Here is a 23,818-nt window from a genome sequence, read left to right as displayed (position 1 = left end):
GTTGGAAATTCGAAAGGGATCAAAATAGCGCTTTTTCGGACATTAGAAAAAATCCTTTTCAAAATTGCTAGAAATAGGTGCATGTACATTCACTTTCACATGAAAGGCACCACCCAGTAATACTAATAATTAAGTCTTGTAACTTTGGCAAAATAATGCTTCATAATGGGGTATCAAATGATCAGATTTTCAGTAAAAAGATACAACATTTGTTAATTAAAAAATTAATAATGAGTGACATCGCCTCGTACGCCAATGCATTCACGTACTCTTCGCGGCAAGCTTTGCAACAAATGATCAATATCCTCCTGGGATATTTCATTCCATGCTACCTCAAGATGATGTCGTAGGTCATCCGCATTGTTTGGAGGCCTCGGTAAATTTCGAAGACGGCGACTCATCATGTCCTAAAGATGTTCGATGGGGGATAGGTCCGGTGACCGTGCAGGCCAAGGCAGTATTTCCAGTTGTGCGTCTTCCAGGTATTGTCGAGTAATGTTCGCAATATGTGGTCCTGCATTATCCTGTTGGAAAACGCCATTTGGTAAAGTTTGCATTTAATGTACTAATAGTGGCCTCAGAACATTGTTAATGTAGCGACGTGCGTTTAAGGTGCTTGGAATGAACACAAGAGAAGATCTTCGACCGACACATATCGCGCCCCAGACCATAACACCAGGTGTTAAAGCTGTGTGGCGCCTTTCACAAAATTGCAAATTTCTTCTTTCACCTCGGTATCGTCTGACGCTTCTACGACCATCATTGATCCATAAACAAAATCACGACTCGCCACTGAAGACGATATTGTTCCACTCATGACTCCAATCAACTTGTTCTCGACACCCAATCTGGAAGCTTGGTGTCGGGCGGTTAGTGGCAGTTGTAGATTTGGGCGGTATGAATGCAGGCCAAAAGACGAAATTCTTCTATAAACTGTTGCCATCGACACCCGACGATTTTAAGCTCCCATCCGATCTACTGCAACACACATTGTTGGTTGAAATCGATCACCAGTGGCCATCCGTCTAAGAAGTCGATCTTCACGTGCATTGCTGCTACGGGGAGGACGTCCAGCTGGACGATGTTGCTGAACCATTTCTTCAGACCGTGGAGATCGTGGTGTGGTTCCGATTCGTTCTTCGGGCAATCTCACGAAAAGAGAGTCCACCCTCCTTGGTGTCGATAATTCGCCCTCTATCAAAGTCCAAAACGCGGGAAAAATTTCGACGCTGTCTCACTGGGGGCATTTTGAAATGTCTTATTCACAGTTCAACAACAAAATAAACTGATATTTCCATGTAAATATTATTTTATTTATTTACAATTGAATAAAAAATCTAAAAGGTCAATGACAAAAAACCACCAGCATTCTTTCTTTTTTACTGAAAGTCTGATCATTTGATACTCCATGATGAAGCATTATTTTGCCAAAATTTCAAGATCTAATTATTAGTATTACTGGGTGGTGCATTTCATGTGAAAGTGAGTGTATTTGAAATTGCATCCCTGAATTAGTGTCGAAAAATATACAGACTGTTTTATGCATTTAAAACTTTATAATTTTGTGAGAAGGGGAAGACAACTATAAAATGGACATTTTTTGAAAATTGAGAATGACTGACATTTTATCAGGGCCAGTTTGCCCCTGATTCTAAGAGTAAGTTTGCTTAAAATGTCATAACGCTTCATATCTTTCGGGCAATTTGAATATTCATGTAAAAAATTCCATATGGGCACCGGTTAATCACACTTTTTATGTAATATAAAATTAATTTTTCTGGCCCTCTGAAAATTAATTAAAATTAGGTAAAACTTGAAAAAAGCTGCACCGCATTACTCCCTGACATCAGTTGATTAATTAGTCTTGGGACCGAATGATTAATTCATAACCAAAAGGAGCTTCAGTCACAGTGAAATGAACTAAATCCCAGCTGATTTGGGCCTGACAAGGGGATTCAAATTTCTTTAATGAATTTAATCATTATTATGTGAAATTTAGTTCACTTTTGGACACTTAACAATCTAGCAAAATATACAATAAACATGCTTACATCCTGGCCAGGTTGGCTTACCGACGGATGGTCCCCTTTGACATTTTGCAGGGCTTTGTTGGAGGCGTTGGGGGTGCGGGCCTCTGAGGGCACGAGTGCCCCCGCACTGCTGCCTGCTGGAGATTTTGCTTGAGGACTTCCAGTAGTCCTAAAATGGGAAACATCGAGTTATTTAATCGAATAAAAGTGAGTTAAGTTGAGGACAAGGACGAGGGAAATTTTAGGAAAATTTTAAACGTGAACGAAGGTCTTTGCTTCACAAAATGAAAAATAGTTGTATGTTTACGAAGGGGAATAATAGCACATTTACTACCGCAACGTCGTTGATGTTAACATGTTATGGAACGAGTATCTCTACCTCAATATTTATAAACTGTTATATGTATAATAGGAAGTTGATGCAGGTACCTGAATTTTCTATGGACGGAAAATTGGAATTAAGAGGAAAAGCAATTTGAAAAGTTTCTTTTGTAAATATTTCGTTGCATTCGCTACGAATCTTTTTGTGTGGTTATTGGGTAACCTGAGGAGGAATTTCCTTTAGTCATATATGTATTTCCAGATACGGCCAAGAAAGGTTTCTTGTTACAATAAATTTAACCCTGGGCGAGCTTATTCCAGTTTATAAAGTCGCAAAAGATCTGAAAAAAAGTTGTTTGTTCTCTGAAATTAATTTTATTTAATTACAACGTACTACAAATCAATTAATCAACGCAGTGCTCTAAGTAACGTTTAATTCACTAGTGATTAAAAAAAAATCCATGTATATCGAAGCAATTGACCATAAGTAGCAAAATTCATTTTCATTTGTGCTCTTCAGACTTTTCAAGTTCCTACTAAAACATCAAGAAAAGATGTAAGAAAAAAATCAGATTTGAGGGATTCCTCGAATCAACTTCCATATTCCATATTTGTCGTTAACGGACTAAAATTAGATTTTTTCCTAGTTTGCGTGGAAATTTGCGATTCGCCTTTCCCGAATAATTTTTTAAATCGATTTTCTTGGTTGCCATTTAGACTCCTACAAATGACATTTTTTCGTCTTTACCATTGGATCTTGAAGAATTTGATGTTTTTGGGAATTGCTGAGGAATTGGGCAAGAATTCCGACTTTTGTGGGATTTTCAGAGCTCGAGCAATCATAGAAAGTGCAGTTGAATCCGATTTAGAACTGTTTGGAGAGGATTGGCAAAACATCGATTGTGCTGTAATATATTGTGACTTTATCCACACTGAAGAATTGCTCGAATTTGATTTCTGAGCCGTGGCACATTAAAATTTTGTTTTTTAATCCGATCAGATTGAGACTGATACATCAAACGTGTATATTTAACTTATAAAAGGAAAAACGTAGAAACTTCCAGTTCTGATTGAGAAAAAGCATTTTTCTATTGTAACACCCAAATGACGAACAATAAAACGATCACTTTTAGCCACATCATTTGTGCAGATCATTTAGGAATTTCATTTTTTTTCTATATTTCATAATAAGGGTTTCAGAGAAAGAAAATCTTTGCATATACCCTATGGGGCACATTTATCATTTCCCTATTGCATTCCCCTTTGACAATGAATTTACTTCAATTTGGAACCTTCAGCCTCGTTTCCTATCCTGCTCAGCTATAATTTATATGGGTCATATATTTTAAACTGTTCGCTTATCGGGAATCCTGCAGCGTTAAAAATAGAAAATTGAAATCCGATACTTCTTTTTATCCTTTTATTAGATTTTTAAATGTCAGAAATTTCCAGGATATGAGCTTTAAATATTGTCATGAGATAAATTTTCTTATAAGTTGAAGAAGTGCCAGCTGTCGCAGCTGATTTTAGATTCCAAAATATTTTATTTTGAATTTTGAAAAGCAAAATAGGCAAAATCGATTATTCAGTTTAATTTTTCGATTTACCGCTCATCTGTTTCTTTTTTCAGTTATTTTTTTAATGTTTGTTTCTTCTTTTTGTTTTCTGGAATTACCTTGAGTGGCTGAGTCCTTAGTTCGTGAGAATTCTTTGGACCATAAAGTCCCCCACGTTTTTAGGATTTCCGTCACGAAAAATCAAAGGCAGGACATGGTAGATTTAAATGCAATCACCGTGGCAACAGAAATGATATTCTTAAGGCTCCATTGTGTATAATTTGAAAGGGTAAAGGTGTCTGGAAAACCAGAGATTTAACAGAACAAAGAAAGCGGCCTTATCTAACTGAAAAAAAAACAAAGGCAAATCCCCAATTCCTCTTCTTTAACCCACTTTTCTTCTTTGCTCATGCCAGATTTCCAATTTTCTGCAGCTCAATTTCGCCCTCTTTATTCCGTACTTTAATTAAGCAGAACTTTATTTTTCTTCAAACATCTCCGCGTGGTCCTTTTCCTAAACGAGTACACTAACAGAACTTTAAGTTAATTAATGCCGCAATAGCTGGCGGCCATATTTAGGGGGGCCATTAATGTGTATCTTTCAGTGAAAATTACAAAAACAAACAGGAAAATGTGGAAGTTTTCCCTCGTAAATCGCTGACCAAAGGAAATACGACCGAAAGTAGTCGAGAAAAAACGAAAATTGATGCTAAGGAAATCCTGAGATAAATCTATCAAGGGGTTTAATGCCTCCGAAGCATGTTTGCGACAGGGTTAAATCCTCGTTTTGTTACCTGTGACACTTCTTCAGGACCGTTAATCTTCTGAGAGATTTCAGCAGCTGAGATTGGAACCATGTTGCATCCTTTGAACATTTACATAATTTTCTTAACTAAAGTTATACTTACTCTAACTGAGCTCTGTAGAGGGTCCAAGTGAGACATGAAAAGAAAGACAAAATTGCATTAGTATTAGTGTCATCACCATACGTACATATAGTATACAAAGTGTCACTGTAAAAGGCACGAGGACGGTTGAATTGAAGCAAAGTAACGCAAAATTTAGAGCTCAAGGGCGTGTCATTTTAAAGTTTGAGCAACCCCGAAGGGTTTTGAAAAAAATTTAAGTAAAACGCTTTTAGTTTTTTACTCAGCTTATTTAGCGAGAAAATTCAACTCGATTGACCCTCCGTCATTCTAACATTTTCCGTTGCGGTACGCAGCGATTTCATATTGGCAATCCGACGTTTCCACTTTCGGCGACCATCATCAGTTTCGTCGCGTCATGAAATGCATTTTTTTCCATCAAACATCTGTCTCCACCTTGAGTTAATTTGCCAACTTTCGGTGGCATCAACCGCAGATGTTGGCGAAACTGGCTCAAGTTAAATCCCCTTCGATAAACATTTTGACCAGCAATTTTAATCAAGTTGATTAAACTTCGGAGAACGAATTATAGTCCCAGCCTTTTCCAAGGGTGTTTATTTACAACGACTCTTGAGGGGTATTAAAAGCTCTTCGGGAACATTCCAAACATCGCAATAATTTATTTCGTCTACTTCGAAGTACCCACAACAATAGAGGTGCAAAATTCAGGGTAATTTTGCGGTTTACGCCCCTCCATGCTACCTAGAGCGATTTAGCTGTTTTGCATGTACAAACATGCATTTAGCGTAGTTATTTTCTTTAATTGTCTTTGTATTGTTGCAATTATGAATAGACTTTTGTTGGTGGAGAATGGGCGAATGTTTGGTCGGAAGGGCATTAAAAATTAAAGTCTAAAATTACCAAATTTAGGAGGATGAACTAACCGAGTTGAGGAAGTTGGTCTTTCGTGCCAACGCGTTTCTAAATTAATCGATTATATTTTTCAAAGAAGCTTCCATTTCCATTATTTATTTATTGTGATTAAAGTTATTTAATTAAACTTCTGGATCCTCACACTGCCACTCTGCTGCAAGGCAATGCTGTCCACCGAACATTGTGGCGAAGACTTTACAAGCAGATCTTGCAGCCTTACTTTTAGGTACATTTTCCTCTACGAGTTTTGCAGCATTTCACCAACTAACCTCGTTTTGGTTTTTCTATAGACACGTGGGCCGGTATTGCCGGGAACTTTTTAATTGGTTCGTTCCTCTTAGCTCCTCGGCAAATTGGGAAAATTTCCCGAAATTTTCTGTAAGGCTTAGTTCTTACGCTATTCGACCACGTACACGTTCCTAAGGGCGTACGGGATAAAATGCGGTTTCCTTATAACGGTACACCTGCACATTTTGCCTGTAAAAATTATCTAAATAAACATTTTAACGGGAGGTGGATCGGGAGAGGTGGATCTGTGAGGTGGCCAGCGCGAGGACCCGATTTAGGCCCGTTTGATTTTTTTTCTCAAAGTTCTTTATCACGTCTTTTCTGTATGAAACTCCTGTAACCACCGAAGAGGACGCGTTGAGAGGAGTGATGGCAGCTTCTCTTTTCCTTCAACAAGGTGCCGTGCGGATCTTGCGACGTGTGAGCGATTCACTAATTTAAAAAACAAATTTAGGTAATCACGTCGGGAGTCGACATTTTCAAGCTTTATTGTATTTTTTTGGCATCATCTTCAATGAAAATGAATGACATATCGAAGTATTTTGTTGTCGACGAGCTAACGTTGTACGTTTGCACAAAAGTGACCCTGGAGCCAAAACGGCCCGTTTTTGACTGAGGGTTTCCATGGAAAAATTGTTCACCGCAATGTTCCCCTGTCCTTAAGACCGAACCCGCGTCCTTAAGTTTAATAATAAGTATCATTTAAAAAATCGTAATTACTCTTACTTCCGACTAAGCCAAATGGTATAAAGTTCTTTGAAACGCCATGTAACCAGGTAAACACTTTATGTGTTCAGTGCAGTAATTAATACCATTAAGCACGAAGTAGGGCAAATTGGAGCAGATAATTTCCATGCATCACCCTAAAACTAATATTAACTTACCTTTTTGAGGGATCGGTCTGTGCAACACGGGCAAATAACAACCCTGCTAATGGAATACAGTCTAATTTTAACCATCATGAGGACGTTTTTAATAAAGTACACGAACCAAAAAACGTCCATAGAGACGTTTCGCATTATCATTCTCAGTCATAATGGAATTTATTGAAATTCGTTGCAAGTAAGTTTTGCATTTAGTAGTCGCTCCTGCCGGCAAACAGGTGGGACTGATATCAGGACACAGGAGCGCTTTCCGGCCCTATTTTGTGCCAGTTTGGTGCCAGCTGCCAACTGGCATATGCGACACAAAGGGTGCTGAACGGGAATTCTCTCTGTTGAAATTCAATTCCGGCCCTTTTGTCAAGCGGGTCTGCATATTATAATTAAATCGCTGAGTGACTGACGGCTGTAAGCCATTTCTTACCGTTTTATTGTTAAATATCTCGAAAAGGGGCTCGGGCAGGTAAATAATAAAACAGAGTAACTTACTTTTTAACTCTTCCTTACTTCATTCCTTACTCGCGTTCAACTCAGAAGTTGTGGCTCAGCTGTCGATTTTAGTGTCGCCCAAGGAAGTACCACGCGCGACGCGCAATTGTTTCAACAATTGAATTGTTTACAGTCACTGTCACATTCCAGGACCACCTTCGGCAAAATTGCCACAATAATTCCACCTTCAGAAACGATACAGAAAGCGGCATTTATGTGAATTTGTGAAAAAGCGATAGTTATTGATTTAATATAACTTCAGTACTCTAATAACGTCAAAAAGGAACTAAGACGTGCAGTGTTATTTTCATTTGTTTACTTAAACGTTTTCATGGAAACAACAAAAAACCTAAGTTACAATACAAATAGAATGGTGCGCATTTTGAGCATTTGCTATGAAATTTTTGTCATAAAATGCTTTGAAATAAAAATTGCATCTATTAATAAAATTGCAAATATCTGTTAAACGGTTGGCTTTAGCGACATTTAACAAATATACCTTTTTTAAGCAGAAAAGATAGGGTAAAAGATTTTTCTGTTCGTAATTGACATACACTGTGGCAGAAAAAAGTTATGACGGTTTAAAAGTGTCCTAACGGTCGCTTGTGGTGCCCTCTAGAAGACACATCAAAATCGTTTATAAATTTGAATTTCTCATGCCAAAAAACCCCTGAATACAAAATTTCGCGAAATTAGTTTGAAGAAGTCAAAAAGAAAATCTGATTTCCTTTTTTAACTTTGACACCCTGTAGCTCCGTTATTATCAACTTTTGTACTAAGGCAAATCTAGTTAAATCGACTTATTATGAGTTGTACTATATCTGATAGAGCGCTGTACACGGAGTATCCGGACACACTGTAGATGGTGAGTTCTTTATAAAAAATTTGTCTACATTACAAAGATCTAACTTTAAAAAGTTTATGTCTAAAATTTGAGGTTGTTTCGGAGCCGTTTTTAGTGAAGGTTTTTAGAGATATTATGAGCATGGAGAGAATTGGTAATCGATACGTGAATCAATACTTTCATTTGAAAGGTCTTCGTAATGTAATATCGGGATTCAATGAGATATCAAATTCCAATACTAGGGTACATACGGGATGGTGGTTATATCTACGAAAAAAATCACAGTTCTAGAACAAAAGCTGTAAGTGTATGTTTATTAAATAAAGATAGAAGAACAAAAGAAAGAAGAGCAAGCGGACCGAGGCCTGTCTCATCTCAGTTCGTCGTTTTCGGGACTACTCCTTGCCTTTCCAAGTCCTCTGGCATTGGCAGCTTCACCATCTTCGCCTTCTTCCTCTTCATCATCCTCGAAGTCTTCTTCCTCTTCCTCGTTGCCGGCAGCGTGGTCTCGTTCAAGCTGAAGTGCCGCTCTTAACCTCGCCAACAATTCAAATTTGCGACCTGTCACCCGGAAATTTCGCCGTCTTAGCTCCTCCTTGAGCTTTGGAACTTTCATTCTTGAAAGTTGAGCGTCTTCTAGCTCTACCGCGGCGACACCTTTTGCGACCTGGTCGGTTATCTCCTCCATGGTTTACTAATCTTGGGCACTTTGTCACAACTTTTACACGCAGTACTGACGTAACTTCACACTCACTTATAGCCTTCCTGGTTACTGTGATCCCGGAGGAGTCCCAAATGTAATATCGGGATTTAATGGGATATCAAATTCCAATACTAGAGTAGATATGGGATGGTGGTTATATCTACGAAAGAAATTACAGTTAATAAACACACACTTATAGCTTTTGTTCTTGAACTGTGATTTCTTTCGTAGATATAACCACCATCCCGTATGTACTCTAGTATTGGAATTTGATATTCCATTGAATCCCAATACTACAGTAATATTAAAGCGGAGTTAGATTTTACCCTGGGGGAATCTGGTCCTTGGTTAAGAACTAAAAACTATTGGATGACATTGTTTAAACGAACTACTAAATTGAACTTCGAAGTGGTTGACTCAGTCGGATTACTTCAGAAATTTTGGTGAAAATCGACAAAACAGTACTGGAAAATAACCATTTCAGGAGGTATTGTACATAGTATTTTGACCGAACACTCAAATATGAGAAAGCTGTGCGCAAAATGGGCGCAGCGTTCGCTCACAATTAGGCAAAAACAGCGCCCCGAGGACGTTTCAAAGGAGTGTTGGCCAAAGGTTCGCGCAATAAAGCTTTTCCGTCGCTTCGGAATCATGGATGAAACATGCCCGTATGATCATTTTTGTTGACTATTTCTCTAAAGGAAAAAGAATAAACGGGGAACATTATACAAATGCATTGCACCGTCTGAGACAAGAAATTAGGAAAATGCGATCGTATCTGGCGAAAAAGAAAATCGTGTTTCATCAAGACAACGCGCCAGTCCACACTTCCATCATCGCGATGGCCAAAATCAATCCACATGGTTTCGAAGTTTGCCCTCGTCCACCCTATTCGCCAGAATTAGCCCCCTCAGATTATTTTCTATTTTTAAACTTGAAGAAATGGCTCGGTTGAGAGAGGTTTGACAATAATGAAGAGGCGGAGTCCGAGGTCGATGCCTATTTTGAAACGTTTAAAGCCTAACTAGGTATACATAAACAAGGAAAAGCGTGTTAATCTCAAAAGAGGCCATATTGAGAACTAATGTAATATTTTCCAATTCTTCGAGTCTTTTGAGGGTTCGATCGCGCACTTCTGTGACTATGCTCGTATATTCCGGGCCTTCATTCATTAGTATCGCAAACTGTTTCGCTTTTTCCTGCCCTATTGGACCCCCGATTGCTGATCTTTTACTTTTTTCCTTTTTTAACCACTTAAATATTGCCTGATCAACGTTCCCGAACAACTTAAGCTTTTTCTTTGGGAACAAATTTTCATTAACCGAATTCTCGATACTTTCTCGGTCCTTTCAAATTGTAGAAACAATTAAGTGGGATAAGTGGAAATCACTTAAAATGGTATTGTTGCTTTCGTTGGCTTTAAGTTTGGAAATTATCACACCTTTCACCTTGATGGACGAAACTTTTCTTTTTCTTGAAATACACTGACTTTCAAAAAAACCGCAACACCAAGAAGAACGCATTGTATGCATTTGAAATTTTGGTATGATTTTAGACTTGTAAAGAAAAAAAATGATAAAAATTTCAAGTTCGTATTTTAATGCGATATGAAGTTTTTCTTTACTTTTTTATCTATGACGATCGTTCTTTTTGCAAATTTTTTTACAGGTGGATGGCGATAAAGGTATTATTGTTAGTACCATATTGAATGTGTGGTAGTGCAAAATGTGTCGTGTACGCCAAAATGCACTTTATCGGCAGTTAACTCCATTTGAAAGGGGAAGAATTGTTGGTATGCATGAGGCAGGTTTACCTTTCCGCGAAATTGCACGTAGATTGGATCGAAGCGCATCAACAGTGCTAAGAGCTTGGAGAGATTGGTCTAACGAAGGGTCAGTAAATCGTCATCGTGGTAGTGGCCGTCCAAGAATGGCGAACCAACGCGAAGACCGGCGACTTCGTCGTTCAGCGACAGGCGCCCCGTTTGAAACAATTCCATCTCTTGGTGCTAACTGGGTAGCCACCCTAAATCGAAGGGTCTCCCTTAGTAGTAGTAGATGTATCGCAGAATTCGAAGTTTAGGACTAAATTCATATCGTCCTATGCGTTAGCTTCCATTATCACGAAACCACAGGGTGGCCCGACTGGAGTGGTGTCGTTTGAGAGTGCAATGGGTGGGTGAGTGGAGAAGAATCGTGTTCAGTAATGAGAGCCGATTTTGTTTATGGCGATCTGATGGACGGTTACGTGTTAGAAGGCGCAGAGGAGAGCGATTAAATTTGGACTTTTTGGAAAGGCGTCATTCTGGTTTAACACCAGGTGTCATGGTTTGGGGTGCCATCCAGTATGGTAGTCGGTCTCCTCTTGTTTTCATTTATGATAGATTAAATGCTCAGAGGTACATTAATAGTGTCTTAGAACCAGTTCTTGTACCATACATGCATGACCATCCTGGAAGCACATTTCAACAGGATAATGCGCGGCCACATGTAGCCAACGATACTTTGAGGTATTTGGAAGCTGAAAATTTGGATACTTTGTCTTGGCCAGCTCGGTTTCCAGATTTGTCCCCAATAGAGTATGTATGGGATATAATGGGTCGGAGACCTCAACGTTTAGCTCGCCCTCCAGAGATCATAGATGAACTCCGCGAGCAGGTGCAGATTGTCTGGGATACAATACCGCAGGAAGATATTGACAATTTAATTTTAAGCACGCCACGTCGCTTACAGGAATGTATTAATTTAAGAGGAGATACCGCCCATTATTATATTATTATTAAATTTTTTCACTTATTCACAATAATTTTCTTTTGATATTTTGATCGTTTTTATCTATTACCCGACTCAACGTAATGCCAGAATTTCAAACGTGTACGATGTGTTCTTCTTGGTGTTGCGATTTTTTTGAAAGTCAGTTTTTTTTTAAACGCAAGAAAATGTTAATAACGCAGACAAACTGAATACACACAATAAACGTAATTTATAATTTATACAGTCCTCGTTTATAATTTAGGGATTTTTCCGATAATTTCTATTGTCTCTACGCTCTTCTATGAAAAATTAATTTTCGTGAGCCATTTACTGAAGCGAAACGTAAATGAAAATATCGGTACATAAAGAATTCAGATTTCTTGGCTTAGATCAACAAACCTCTTTGTCGTAGTTTTTGTCGCTTAGTCTCGGTAAATAGCCCAAAGAGAAAGATTTTTGTGTATTTAAAGTAATTGCAATATAAAGTCACATACAATGAAATAATAAAAAAACTACAACCAATATATTTATTTTTTTATTTTTTACAAGATACAATCTGTCCCAATTTAGATTACATGGACAAAAAGCAACTATTGTTACAGAAATGGAAAAACGAAACTAGAAACTAAAAATGAAAATAAAAGGAAGAGTGGCTGACATTTCAGTCCCCTCCTTATTAGAAGCCGAACCTGCGCCAACCTCCAGTGGGTTATGTTTATTCAATCGACTGGAATATCTAGAGGAGTCCAGGAGATTCACCGCGAGGTGGTTGGGGTGATTGTTTGGTCGGATCATGTACCTTCTGGCACATATCTGGATTTCCTCTCTTATGGTCAGTATTTTGAGGTACAAAATAACGTTACTCATGTACCAAGGGGCACCCGCTAGCATGCGCAGAGTCTTTGCCTGGAATCGCTGCAGGATCTCGATGTTAAAGTTGCTAGCAGTACCTCAGAGCTGGTTACCATAGGTCCAAACTGGCTTGATAATGCTTTTATAAACTTGGACTTTGTTAACCAACACTATAGGTGTCAAATATGTATATTAAAAAGATGGGATTTAAAACTGGGATTTATTTATTTATAAATCCGCTAAAGGCACTGCTTTTTAAAAAATGTCGGACACTCTTTGAATATCTTTTCGAAAAATTCCGGCACTGTCGACTTTATACTATCGCTATTATACTATGGTACATCTCGTAGTATCGCCTTCACCGGCCAGCAATTCTATAAAAATGTCTTTTTTGCGGACGATAAAAGCGACTTTTACAATGGGGTAAATGTAAACCCAAACAAACGTCCGAATGTCCGTTGCTATATGCGGCTTGTAGTTATTCGCGATTTTCACCGTATAAAATGTCCCGTTTTCGATGTACTGGGAAGTTTCAGGTATTTCCCAAGTATATGGAGAAAAACCGTGGTCCGCGTCCTTGGTTAGATTTTTGAGCCAATTTCTATGGTTTAAACAGCATTTTGACGCCTCTCCTCGTTTGGAAGATGCAGAGTGTTTTTCGTTTTTTGTCGTTTTCATTGAAGCTCCATAATTTTTTTGTTTGTGAATATTTTTAATTTTTAGCAAAAACATCTTTTAAGCATTCTCTTATATGCAATCCAGTGGCGTAGTCGTCTTTTCATTAGCGAAATTTTTTTCGCGTTTCGGACCAAAGTTAGTTTTTTTTAATGACAACCATAGTTAGCCATGACTCCGTTAGTTGATGATTAAAATTTGTTTTTTCATTTCAATTAAATTCAATTTTTTAACATTTTCGTGCTTCGTGTGTATCATTTACATGAGCCACCACAAAAAAGTTATTAATTTTAATAATGAATTATTATTCGAAGCAAAGCTTTGAAACATTAAATCTAAATATATCTTTAAATCTAACTACATCTACATTTCTAATATTTATTTATAGGGAACAACTGCATGAAGACCCAAATAACTAGTTACGAATGCGTAAACTAAATTAAGGTTTGTAGGTGACTTCATCAGGTGTTTTCCAAAAAATCGTTTATAATTTTCTTATGTATCCGCGATAAATAAATGGAACTGTATACTTTCGGAAAGCTAAAAAATCTCTAGTTAATGGAATCATGGCTAATTATGGTCTCCATTTAAAGAAAACCAACTTTGGCCTGTAATTAGAAAACAAATTACCCTAGAGAAAATTCGAGTGCGCCTCTAGACTGCACGTAAATTCACAACAGATGTTTCTGTCATGAATTAAAAATATTCACAAACAAAAAGTAATGGGGTTTTGAAGAAATCGTAAAAAAATCAAAAACACCTGTATGTTCCAAACGAACCGAGATGTCAAAATGCTGTTTAGATCATAGAAATTGGCTCAAAAATCTAGCCAAGGGCGCCGGCAACCGTATTTCTCCATATATTTAGGAAATGCCTGAAATCCCCCAACTACATCAAAAGGACACCCTGTGTAATTTGATTTTTTTTGTGCCATATTCTATTCTATATTTATTTGCAATAGCTATAAATGTATATACGTTCATTAGAACAGAACTAGCATATGAATATATTTTTGTAACAAATTTATTAATTTTTATGTTTATCGTATGGTCAATTTGGTAACTGTGGATGAGAAGCTACTGCTATTATGGCAGAAACGGAAGTGGTCGAAACGGCGTACTCCCGTTGAAATACGATAATGTGCACCATTGGCCTAGATGCATTGACGAAAAATTACACTAAAAATGTTCAAGTTTGGAAAATGCTTCCGTACAACACTAATCGGTAGTAACCTAAAGTTTTCGATTCTTCTAAAGCTCTAAATATTATAAATTTTCTCAATGCGTCCCATGTATTACTCCATTGTTTCTTTACATATCAAGCCTCAAACTGCATAACGCTTGGAGATTTATCCAATTTAACATTGCAAAATCTATTTCGAAAGATAAAAATTAAAAAAAAATAAAATTACTGCTTTCGTGAAACAAAAAAATATTGATACTTGCCTAATTTAGATTTCATTGCCAATGCAACGCTTCGTATTCAGTCAATAATTAAATGAAACACTCTGTATTAGAGGGAGCTAACAATAATTGCAATAATGTTGGAATATAAAGGATGATAATTATTTGAAATTAAACAGTGATTAAAGTTCAAATATATCGAAAACTCCATGAAAGCTTGTTAATTGGTCAATCAGAATATTAATAATTATTTCCTCGATTTATTAAATCAGCTTAAAATTTTCGGTTTGATCGCTGATGAAATGCCTATAGAACAAAATTAATTTTTCTATTATAACTTTTAATAAATTTTGGTCTGATATAGAATTATTTTCGGAAGGTTTTACGATATATCGGTTGTACACATGATACATCGCATTGTAGTATGCTTTTTATAGCCGAGTTCCATGCTCTTATAAAACTAAGTTAATAAAAATAAATTTAAGGTGAAATGCAGCTAGAGAACATTTTATAGCCTCAGATATAAATCAGAGCAATAAAGCTGAGCTTTTGCCTCATGGCAGCAGATCTCTCGATTTGATAGTGGCCACTTAAATTACCGCAATATTTATAAGGCACCTAGCTAATGGGGGAGAGGGGGATTTATGGGGAGAAAAAGTGTTTGTGTCCGTTTAATCCGCATCATAAAATTTCAGTAGGGTACAGTTAACTTTTAAATTTCTCATGATTACAACGGTCATGATTGATTTGAAAAATATGATTCTAAGGTAGGTGTACACGGTTGCCTTTGAGAGCTGATGCAGTTCGGATATAGAAAATTACAATATATTAATTACAAAATACATTACCAACAAGTTTACTGAGTTGATAGCTGTGGATAAAAAGAACAACACACACAATTAAAGTAAATGTTGGGTGACTTAATCGTGTAAGGGTGCCCTGATGTATCTATTACCTACGCGATATAAAGTAGTTTACAGGTTTTTTTTCGGTTTACCCAAAAAATATTAATTTTTCATCCCTATGAGCGTTATCATTTTTCTTAATTTTTTTCTATAAATCTAATGATGCAAAACGTTTGAAACAAAAATTAATTTTTCGTATTTAAAAATTTTTAATTTTAATAATTTTTTTAAAACTTTTTCAAATATTTTTCATTAATTTATGTCAAATACGTATGTTTGTAAATAGTTGATTGAATGAAAAACGGTCGAAAAACTCATAAACACCAAAATAAATTAAAAAAATAATTGAGAATTGGTGCTATTATGAAAGTTATGATTATTTTCAACAAAAAACGTATTTTCTTTTACAAAACTGCTATGTTTCATAAAAAAAAAGTAGCGAAGGGCCAGTTTCTGGTTTAAACAGAAGTCAAATCGGGTTGAAAATATATTCACAATGTCAGGTTTTTTCTACAAAACAAAAATACGTTCAACTTGTAATTGTCCACATACAGATTGTGTTTGCTACTACAGGTGAAACCTGAATTCTATTTATTTTTTGTATAAGTGTATTTTATTATACAGGGTATTTCCTAAGTACGGTACATAACTTCAGGAGCATATTCTACAGCTACAATAAAGGTAATTTTGTTATATAAACAATATCCCAAAAATGCTTCGTTGCAGAAATACAGGGTGTGAAAATTTCTTTAAAAAATTACAATTTTTCAAATATTTACGAAAGTACTTGAGACATTTTAATGAAATTTTGCAGGATTTGAGAGTTAGCAACGTTGCGTACTTTACGCTAAAAACAGTGGCTGTTGTGTAACCAGTGACGTGCGGGCAGGTAATTGCTGGATATTTTAAAGGAAACATGTGATACGCTACTGTTCTTTTCCAATATTTTGTTCCTTTTTTAATTATGTGTTCAATTTGGAAGAAAAAAGGTCTCTTGACTTTTTTTCGTAGGACGCACTGTTTTTAAGTATATAAATAAAAAACATTGTAACTAAATTTTTTCATTTTTTTTTATTATTCTTAAGAGATGAAATACTTGTATGAAGATATGAATTTTTTATGTTATGTATTTGCCTGTTTTATTAAAATATCTTTAAAATGTCTCAAGTAGTTTCGGAAATATTCAAAAAACTGTAATTTTTTAAAGGAATTTTCACACCCTGTACTTCTGCAACGAAGCATTTTTGGGATACAATTTATATAACAAAATTACCTTTATTTTAGCTGTAAATTACGCTCCCGAAGTTATGTACCGCACTTAGGAAACTCCCTGTATATTTTTCTTCCTTATCTTAAACTTTAGGTCGGGTGAAAAGGAAAACCCAGTATTTTTTTTTTATTTAGATGTTCTTTTAAGAGGGATTGGTAATTTTAGTGATGTTGGGGTATTGCTGAAAAAATCCTAAAAACGTGCCAAAGCCCTGAATTTTGTTATCAAGGCTGTGAAATCTTCAAAACTAGTTGAAAACGATATAAAAAATTAAAAGAATAAATTTTAAAAAAATCAAATTTTCGAAACATTTATGTTGTCAAAAAGTCCTTCTCTCATTCAGGATTAAAAATTTTTTGGATTTCGAAGATTCAAAGTATATTCTACGAAGTCAAAAGAAGACCTGAAATTTTTTTCTGAGATTTTAAGATGATCTGAGCCGTTAAAATATTGAATGACCGTAATCTTTTTAATTTTTAGCTTTTAATTTTTTTAATTGATAATTAGTATCTTGAGAAAATTATTTTTTAATTTGTCGGTGTAAATAAAACTTTTCGCTCCAATTCCCAAAATTAGAATCAAAAGATGTACGGGGAAAATTGAAGAGTTCGGCAGAATTGACTTATTTCAATATTTAAAAAGCCTTCGTTCAGGATTAAGAAATTTCAACGGTTCTTGAGCCATTCGGCCTTTGAATAAATATCTCCCAATTCATTTGACTTTCATCTCTCATTTTGCGAAAAACAAATAGTAGAATGTCCGAGCAGCACAAGGAAATTTAGTAATATTGATGCAGTAAACCCATTCGTTTACGCAAATAAAGAATTTACAGTATCATTCCTAGATTGAACAATATCTGACTGCTTTACAGAACCAACTGACTCGCAGTTGAAATGTCATAATGATAAATGATCATTTCGTTACTGTGCGTGACTTGTTATCATCGATCGATAACTTTTGCATTTCACTCCTGCTGGATAAATGTTCTGAGCTATTGTTAGCATTCACATAATACACCTTCATGCTCTTTTTTTCGTGGTCTCATAAAAATACACATTTAATTTTTCACTATCCTTATCTAGACTTCCCATCTAGTTATTCATTTAAATATTCTTTTATTTGCACGGCTAGAATTTATATTTTCCAAGTCGATTTGCCAATGAACGTAATTTGCCGCAGTTTTCGGAGTAAGTTTAGGGCGTTTTCTTGGGGACGTCACGTGTAATTTATAGCGGAAATTAGTAGTCGAAAAGCATGAGTTTTCAAACACGAAAGCTCTATCAATCACTTTGTGCGTTTAATAATTGTCCCAAATTCGAGGTTTTGCTGTCGTTTTCGGTTGTTAAACCACTGGAGAGAGTAGTTTTCCTATGAGCGTGCGTCAAAGCGGCTTTATCGGACTCGCTGAAAGTAGTACTTTGTTGCACGTGTTGCGGTAAGGAGTTTTATCGTGCGCGGATCAAAGTGACATGTGTCGCTGTTAAAGTCGAGATGACATAAGTCCCTTTTGAGATGAAGGTGACATGTGTCGCTGTTAAAGTCGAGATGACATATGTCCCTGTTGAGATGAAGGTGACATGTGTCACTGTTAAAGTCGAGATGACATATGTCCCTGTTGAGATGAAGGTGACATGTGTCACTGTTAAAGTCGAGATGACATATGTCCCTGTTGCGATGAAGGTGACATGTGTCACTGTTAAAGTCGAGATGACATATGTCCCTGTTGAGATGAAGGTGACATGTGTCACTGTTAAAGTCGAGATGACATATGTCCCTGTTGCGATGAAGGTGACATGTGTCGCCGTTGCAGTCAAAGTGGCATGTGTCGTCGTTAGGGTCAAAGTGATGTGTGTCACTGCGAAGGCTTTTCCTGAGAATTTGACATCGACATCGTGCAACAAGCTGTAACATTATTACGCGTGCCCAAATAGAGTTTACAGAAGACACCAAAGTTCACGTGCATCTTGTCGTTTGACCAACCGCAATCGGTATGCGGTAAAGTATCACTTTCCGCCCTGGTTAGGTAGATAACTCTCTTATCTGACCCGACCTCATTACCATTTCAGGATATAGTCCACTTATACCAGTTGATTCTAATTCTCCTTTATCATCCATTTAAATCCAATTATTATGAGGCCCACCACATTACCATTTACCAACACATATAATATAGATCTGTATCTCCATCCCAAAATCAGTTTTTCTGGGAAGTTTAATGGATTCCCAGCACGTACTCAATTATTGTATGGAAATTATTTGAATCTCCCATGAAATATTAGTTCAGTAATTGGCCACATTCGAATGCGTTTAGGTTTGTATTTAAGGCATTTTTATTTCTTTCGTATCCTCATAGGATGATCTAAATATGTTGAAGAGATATTTTAAACTTTGGATCCGATATTGTATTTCCATGCATAGTGCTTGGATTATGGGGTCTGTACAAGCAAGAGTAAAAGCAGTATTGAATGAAATTTAGAGAGGAATGGAAGACATTTAAATTTAAATTAGTTTTCAAATTTAGTATAAGTGAAAAGGTTTTTCATGGGAAGCATAATGTCCTTGTTTCACTCCTTTTATTCGTTTTAGGCCAGAACGACTTGCGTTCTAAATGCAAAATTTCAATCCAATAGATTCAATGACATGTTTTTTAAGTTTTACTAAAACCTTTTTCTATCGTCAATTCAGGAAGTGACAATACTTCTGTGTTTAACTCTCTTTTTTCCCACTCATAAATTAAATTTTTTTTCCCTTTAAAAAGGGCTTAAATCATAATTTACGACCTCTAGAATTAGTCGACTAATCAGGGAAGAAGATCTAGATTTAAGCACAAGCTTTGTTCGTTTTTTCCACGAAGCGGTTATGCTTTAAAATGAATTATAGGCTGAAATGCATTTGAAAAAAAAAAGTGAAATAGGAAAGTTTAATTCAAAAATGTCTTTTGCTTATTTGATCAAAAAAAGGTTCGAAAAAGTCAAAAGGGGATACAGGTTTCTCATTTAGGAGTTTTGAGTCTTTAATTTGATGCGCAGCAAAAACTTGAGAAATTTTCTAGAAATGTATCTTTTGGGAATGCCAAAAAAACACAGGGAACTCCCGAAAGTTGGCAAAAAATGTGCAAGAGTTCTATAAATCCGTTAGAAACACTTCAAAATCAGAAATCTCAAAATAGGCGCTAATTGAAATAATCCAAAAACTGTTTCAAAACCATGCAAGTCGCTCAATTTCTTAGAAAACTATTCGAAATCCTTTGAATACATTTTAAAACTTTGATCATTTAAAATGTTCTTGAGAAAACTTTGGTTGATTCCCCAGGACGTCTACAAATTTCTTTAAAACTATCTAAATCTCTAAATCTATTAGAAACCCTTTGTAAACTCTGCAAAATCTCATCGTCCAGGGTACTCTTCAGCCAGGATTAAATTTATTTCCCCACGACTAAAAGTTTTAGGGAAAAGTTCAGGGGAAACCGCATTGCTCTTTTAATTCCTGAAATATATCTACATGCTCCTGAAAATGAGCTGATAAGTGTCGTTTCTTTTATTCGTTTCACGTCATAATGTCTTACGCTCTAAATACAAAATTTTAAGCCATGAGAAACAATGAGATTTTTTTAATTTATGCATTGTTCATGGCAATACCTTCTTTGGTTAGCTTTCTCTTCTCTCTCTCATAAATTCAAATTTTTTTGCTCTCAAAAACGGTTTAAATTAGAATCTACGACCTCTAGAATTAGCAGATTAATCAGGGAACAAGATACAAATTTAAGAACTAGCTTTGTTCCTTTTCTCCAGAAAGCTGTTATTCTTTAAAATGATTTATGGGCTCTAGTATATTCGCAAATGTTGCAATTTGCCTCTAAAGCGAAAATAACAAAGATTTAATGGGGATTCGATTAGAGGATTTTCGTTTTGCAAGCAATGATTCCTAAAGTTCGACACCAACATCGAAGCTGATATTTTTAAAACGTTTCTGTTTAATGAAGGGCTTATAGGCTATACAGGGTTCGCCTTTGGGAGTTAACAATCCGTATATAGAAAATTGCCAATGTAATGTATTTTTGTTTTGTCGAAGAAATCTGATACGGAGCAAATTATTTTCAGTCTGATGTAACTTCCGAAATGAAATGACTTGTAGAGCTTTACTCAAGCTCAATTATCTGCCAAACTTTTTGACGTAAATTGATGAAATAGATATTAAATTAATAAATAAAAGAAAGGAATAAAATTTACAAATTTTTATAAAAAAAAAAAAAATTAAGATAAATATTTGAAAATGTTTTTGAATCCATAGCGGCTATTTTTTGACTAAAACTAAAAAACAAAACAACCTTTCACAATAAGCTTTAAGCAACTTTATCGTGTAGAGGGGTATACCATATATACGTATATAGGGTCATTCACGGTGAGTGTCCAATTAAAAGTTAACGGGGTTCTAATATACCTAGAGATCTGAAATTTTGGATACTCATGTAATAGAGTTTGATCTGTTGAATTAAAATATTGGTATCGTTGCGACGTTGACAGATCTATGTATAACTGACGACAACTCTGTTATTTTAAACGGCACACCCTGTATTTTATTACATTTTCGAATTTCCCGAAAGATTTAAACCCCGGTTTATCCATCATATGCCATAGCTATGATGGACCGTTTTCGAAATAAATATGAGAATCATTGAGAGTAAAATACACCACTTATTAGTTGATTCGGTTAGGTGGAGGCTATGGGTTAACAACGTAAAATAAACGAAATTGTAACATCCTTTATAATAAACTAGATTTACGTAATATAAATAAATTTAGAGATTTTGCTGAAAATTACCCCCGTTTGCTTTGAGACATTCTTGGATTGAATTCAGAACATGAATGTTTGTAGTTCTCTGGAGATCATTTGGATCAAGCAGATCAAATGCTTCTCTCACCCGTTTCTGTAACTGGTCAATATTTTGCACCTCGTCCCGGTATACTCTATTTTTAATGACACCCTATAAATAAGCATCAACCGGTGTAAGATCTGGTGACCGGGGTGGCCAATGACAAGGACCGAGACTCCGTATCCATCGATCTCCGAACATCAAAGTAAGTTTGGCACTCACTTCATTGGTGCAGTGAGCAGGAGCACCATCTAATTGATGCCAACAGGTCCCATATAAATTTAATAGTAAATTGTCTATAAATTCAGTAACTGTCGCGTTAACCCATAGCCTCCACCTAACCGAATCAACTAATAAGTGGTGCCTTTTACTCTCAAAGTTTCTAATATTTATTTCGAAAACGGTTCATCATAGCTATGGCATATGATACATAAACTGGGGTTTAAATCTTCCGGGAAATTCGAAAATGTAATAAAATACAGGGTGCGAAATTAAAAATAACAAAGTTGTCGTCAGTTACACATAGATCTGTCAACGTCGCAACGATACCAATATTTTAATTCAACAGATCAAACTTCATTACATGAGTATCCAAAATTTCAGATCTCTAGCTATATTAGAACCCCGTAAACTTTTAATAGGACACTCATCGTGAATGACCCTGTATATATATACAGCCTGTCCGGTTTACGTTGGACAGCGGCTGTATCTCGGTAAGTAGAGCAAGTAGCAACTTCGGACAAAAAAATTTATTACTAATGTGACTATGAGAAATCCTTAGAAAATATTTTCAGCTTCGTGAAATCGCCGTAAGGGGGCGTAGTAGGGACGGTAGTTTCTTAAAATCGACAAATCTATACTAAGTCACAAGTTGAGTAGCACATTTTAATTTACTATCAATAAGATTACATCATTCTTAAACTTTCTTGTTCGACATATAATTTCATAACTTACATAATAAAAGTGGGGGAAACCGATGAATCATTTTAAGTTCAAACTATCATATCTCTGTTTCTAATTGTCCGATTTTAGTGATTCTGTACTTCATTGTGAGGGAATTATAAGCCGATTTAATATCCACATTGACCAAAAATCCATAGTGCAGAACAAAATCGCTAGAGGGCATTCTTTCAGGTAATAGCGGTTTTCTTCATTTTTCTTTAATAAATCAAATGGAACTATATTATTTTCATAAGGCCATCTTGTAAAGCTTTAAAAAACCTACACTTTTCCCGAAAGGCGCATTTCAATGCAGTTATTTATCAATAAATCAAAAACGAAAAAGAATATTATGGTTTTTTTTTTAATTGAATTAACTTATTTTCGATTTGCTTAACTTAAAGTATAAATGATATGTGAATGTTTTTTGGTAGTTATTATGTTTACGGTATTTGTTCATTTTTTTCCTATCAGTCAATCTAATGATGTAAAAATAATTATAGGACGTTATGTGAAAATAATGACTTTTTTTAATTTAAAATTTCTGGATTTCAATAATAAAAAAAAAAATAATTCAAATATTTTTGTTAATTTCTTTGACATTTATAAAAATTATTTAATTTTTCAGTTATTTAAAATGTATTTTATCGATTTACGTTAAACAGTTTTGTAGATAATTGAGTTTTGGTAAGACTGTAAGTGTTGAAAAATTCGTAAAATTCAAAATGATCCAAAAACAGTGGAGAATCGGCGCTATGTTTGAGTTATGAAACTTATGTTCATTTTCGACAAATAACTCAATTTCATCTAAAAAACTATCATTTTCCATTAAACAAAATGAAGTAAGGGTCGCTTTTCAATTTAACCGGAAGATATTAGGTTAAAAATATTTTCACGATGTTAGGTTTTTTCCGTAAAACACAAATAGGTATTACGAAACTACATTAAACTCATAATTTTTCGTTTACGGATTGTGTCAGTTTCCAAAGGCGAATCCTGTATATCTCTTCTCCTAGGATATAGGTTTATGGTCTAATACAGCCAAAACAACATTTTCTAAAATGAAATATTTTAGCTGTTTTTCAGTCAAATTGTGCGCTTATTTGTCACGACTTTTGACCCAGTTTTTGACCAGATTTCGCGACTAAACTTATTACCTTCCAGTATTGTTCCAGGGTAAGTTTTGCAATTTATAAACTTGGCGGTTATTTTGCCAAACTAGAAAATATGGCACGTG

General features: G+C 35.6%; 1 protein-coding gene across 17 annotated transcripts in view; it reads right to left on the bottom strand.

Moving 5' to 3' along the window:
- Window positions 1-23,818, bottom strand: part of Syt7 (Synaptotagmin 7) — a 311,069-nt gene that overhangs the window by 34,213 nt on the left and 253,038 nt on the right. For 15 of the 17 annotated variants that reach the window (XM_066292677.1, XM_066292678.1, XM_066292671.1 and 12 more), the window contains 2 exons: window positions 4,816-4,827; window positions 2,052-2,199 (listed from right to left, as the gene is read on the bottom strand). In XM_066292677.1, the coding sequence (XP_066148774.1) occupies window positions 2,052-2,199; window positions 4,816-4,827 (160 nt within the window). The remainder of the gene's footprint in view (window positions 1-2,051; window positions 2,200-4,815; window positions 4,828-23,818) is intronic. The other 2 variants (XM_066292675.1, XM_066292686.1) reach the window with 1 other exon arrangement.

Source organism: Euwallacea fornicatus, chromosome 18, assembly GCF_040115645.1.
Source record: "Euwallacea fornicatus isolate EFF26 chromosome 18, ASM4011564v1, whole genome shotgun sequence".
Taxonomy (NCBI): Eukaryota; Metazoa; Arthropoda; class Insecta; order Coleoptera; family Curculionidae; genus Euwallacea; species Euwallacea fornicatus.
This window is presented reverse-complemented; position numbering and strand designations above follow the sequence as displayed.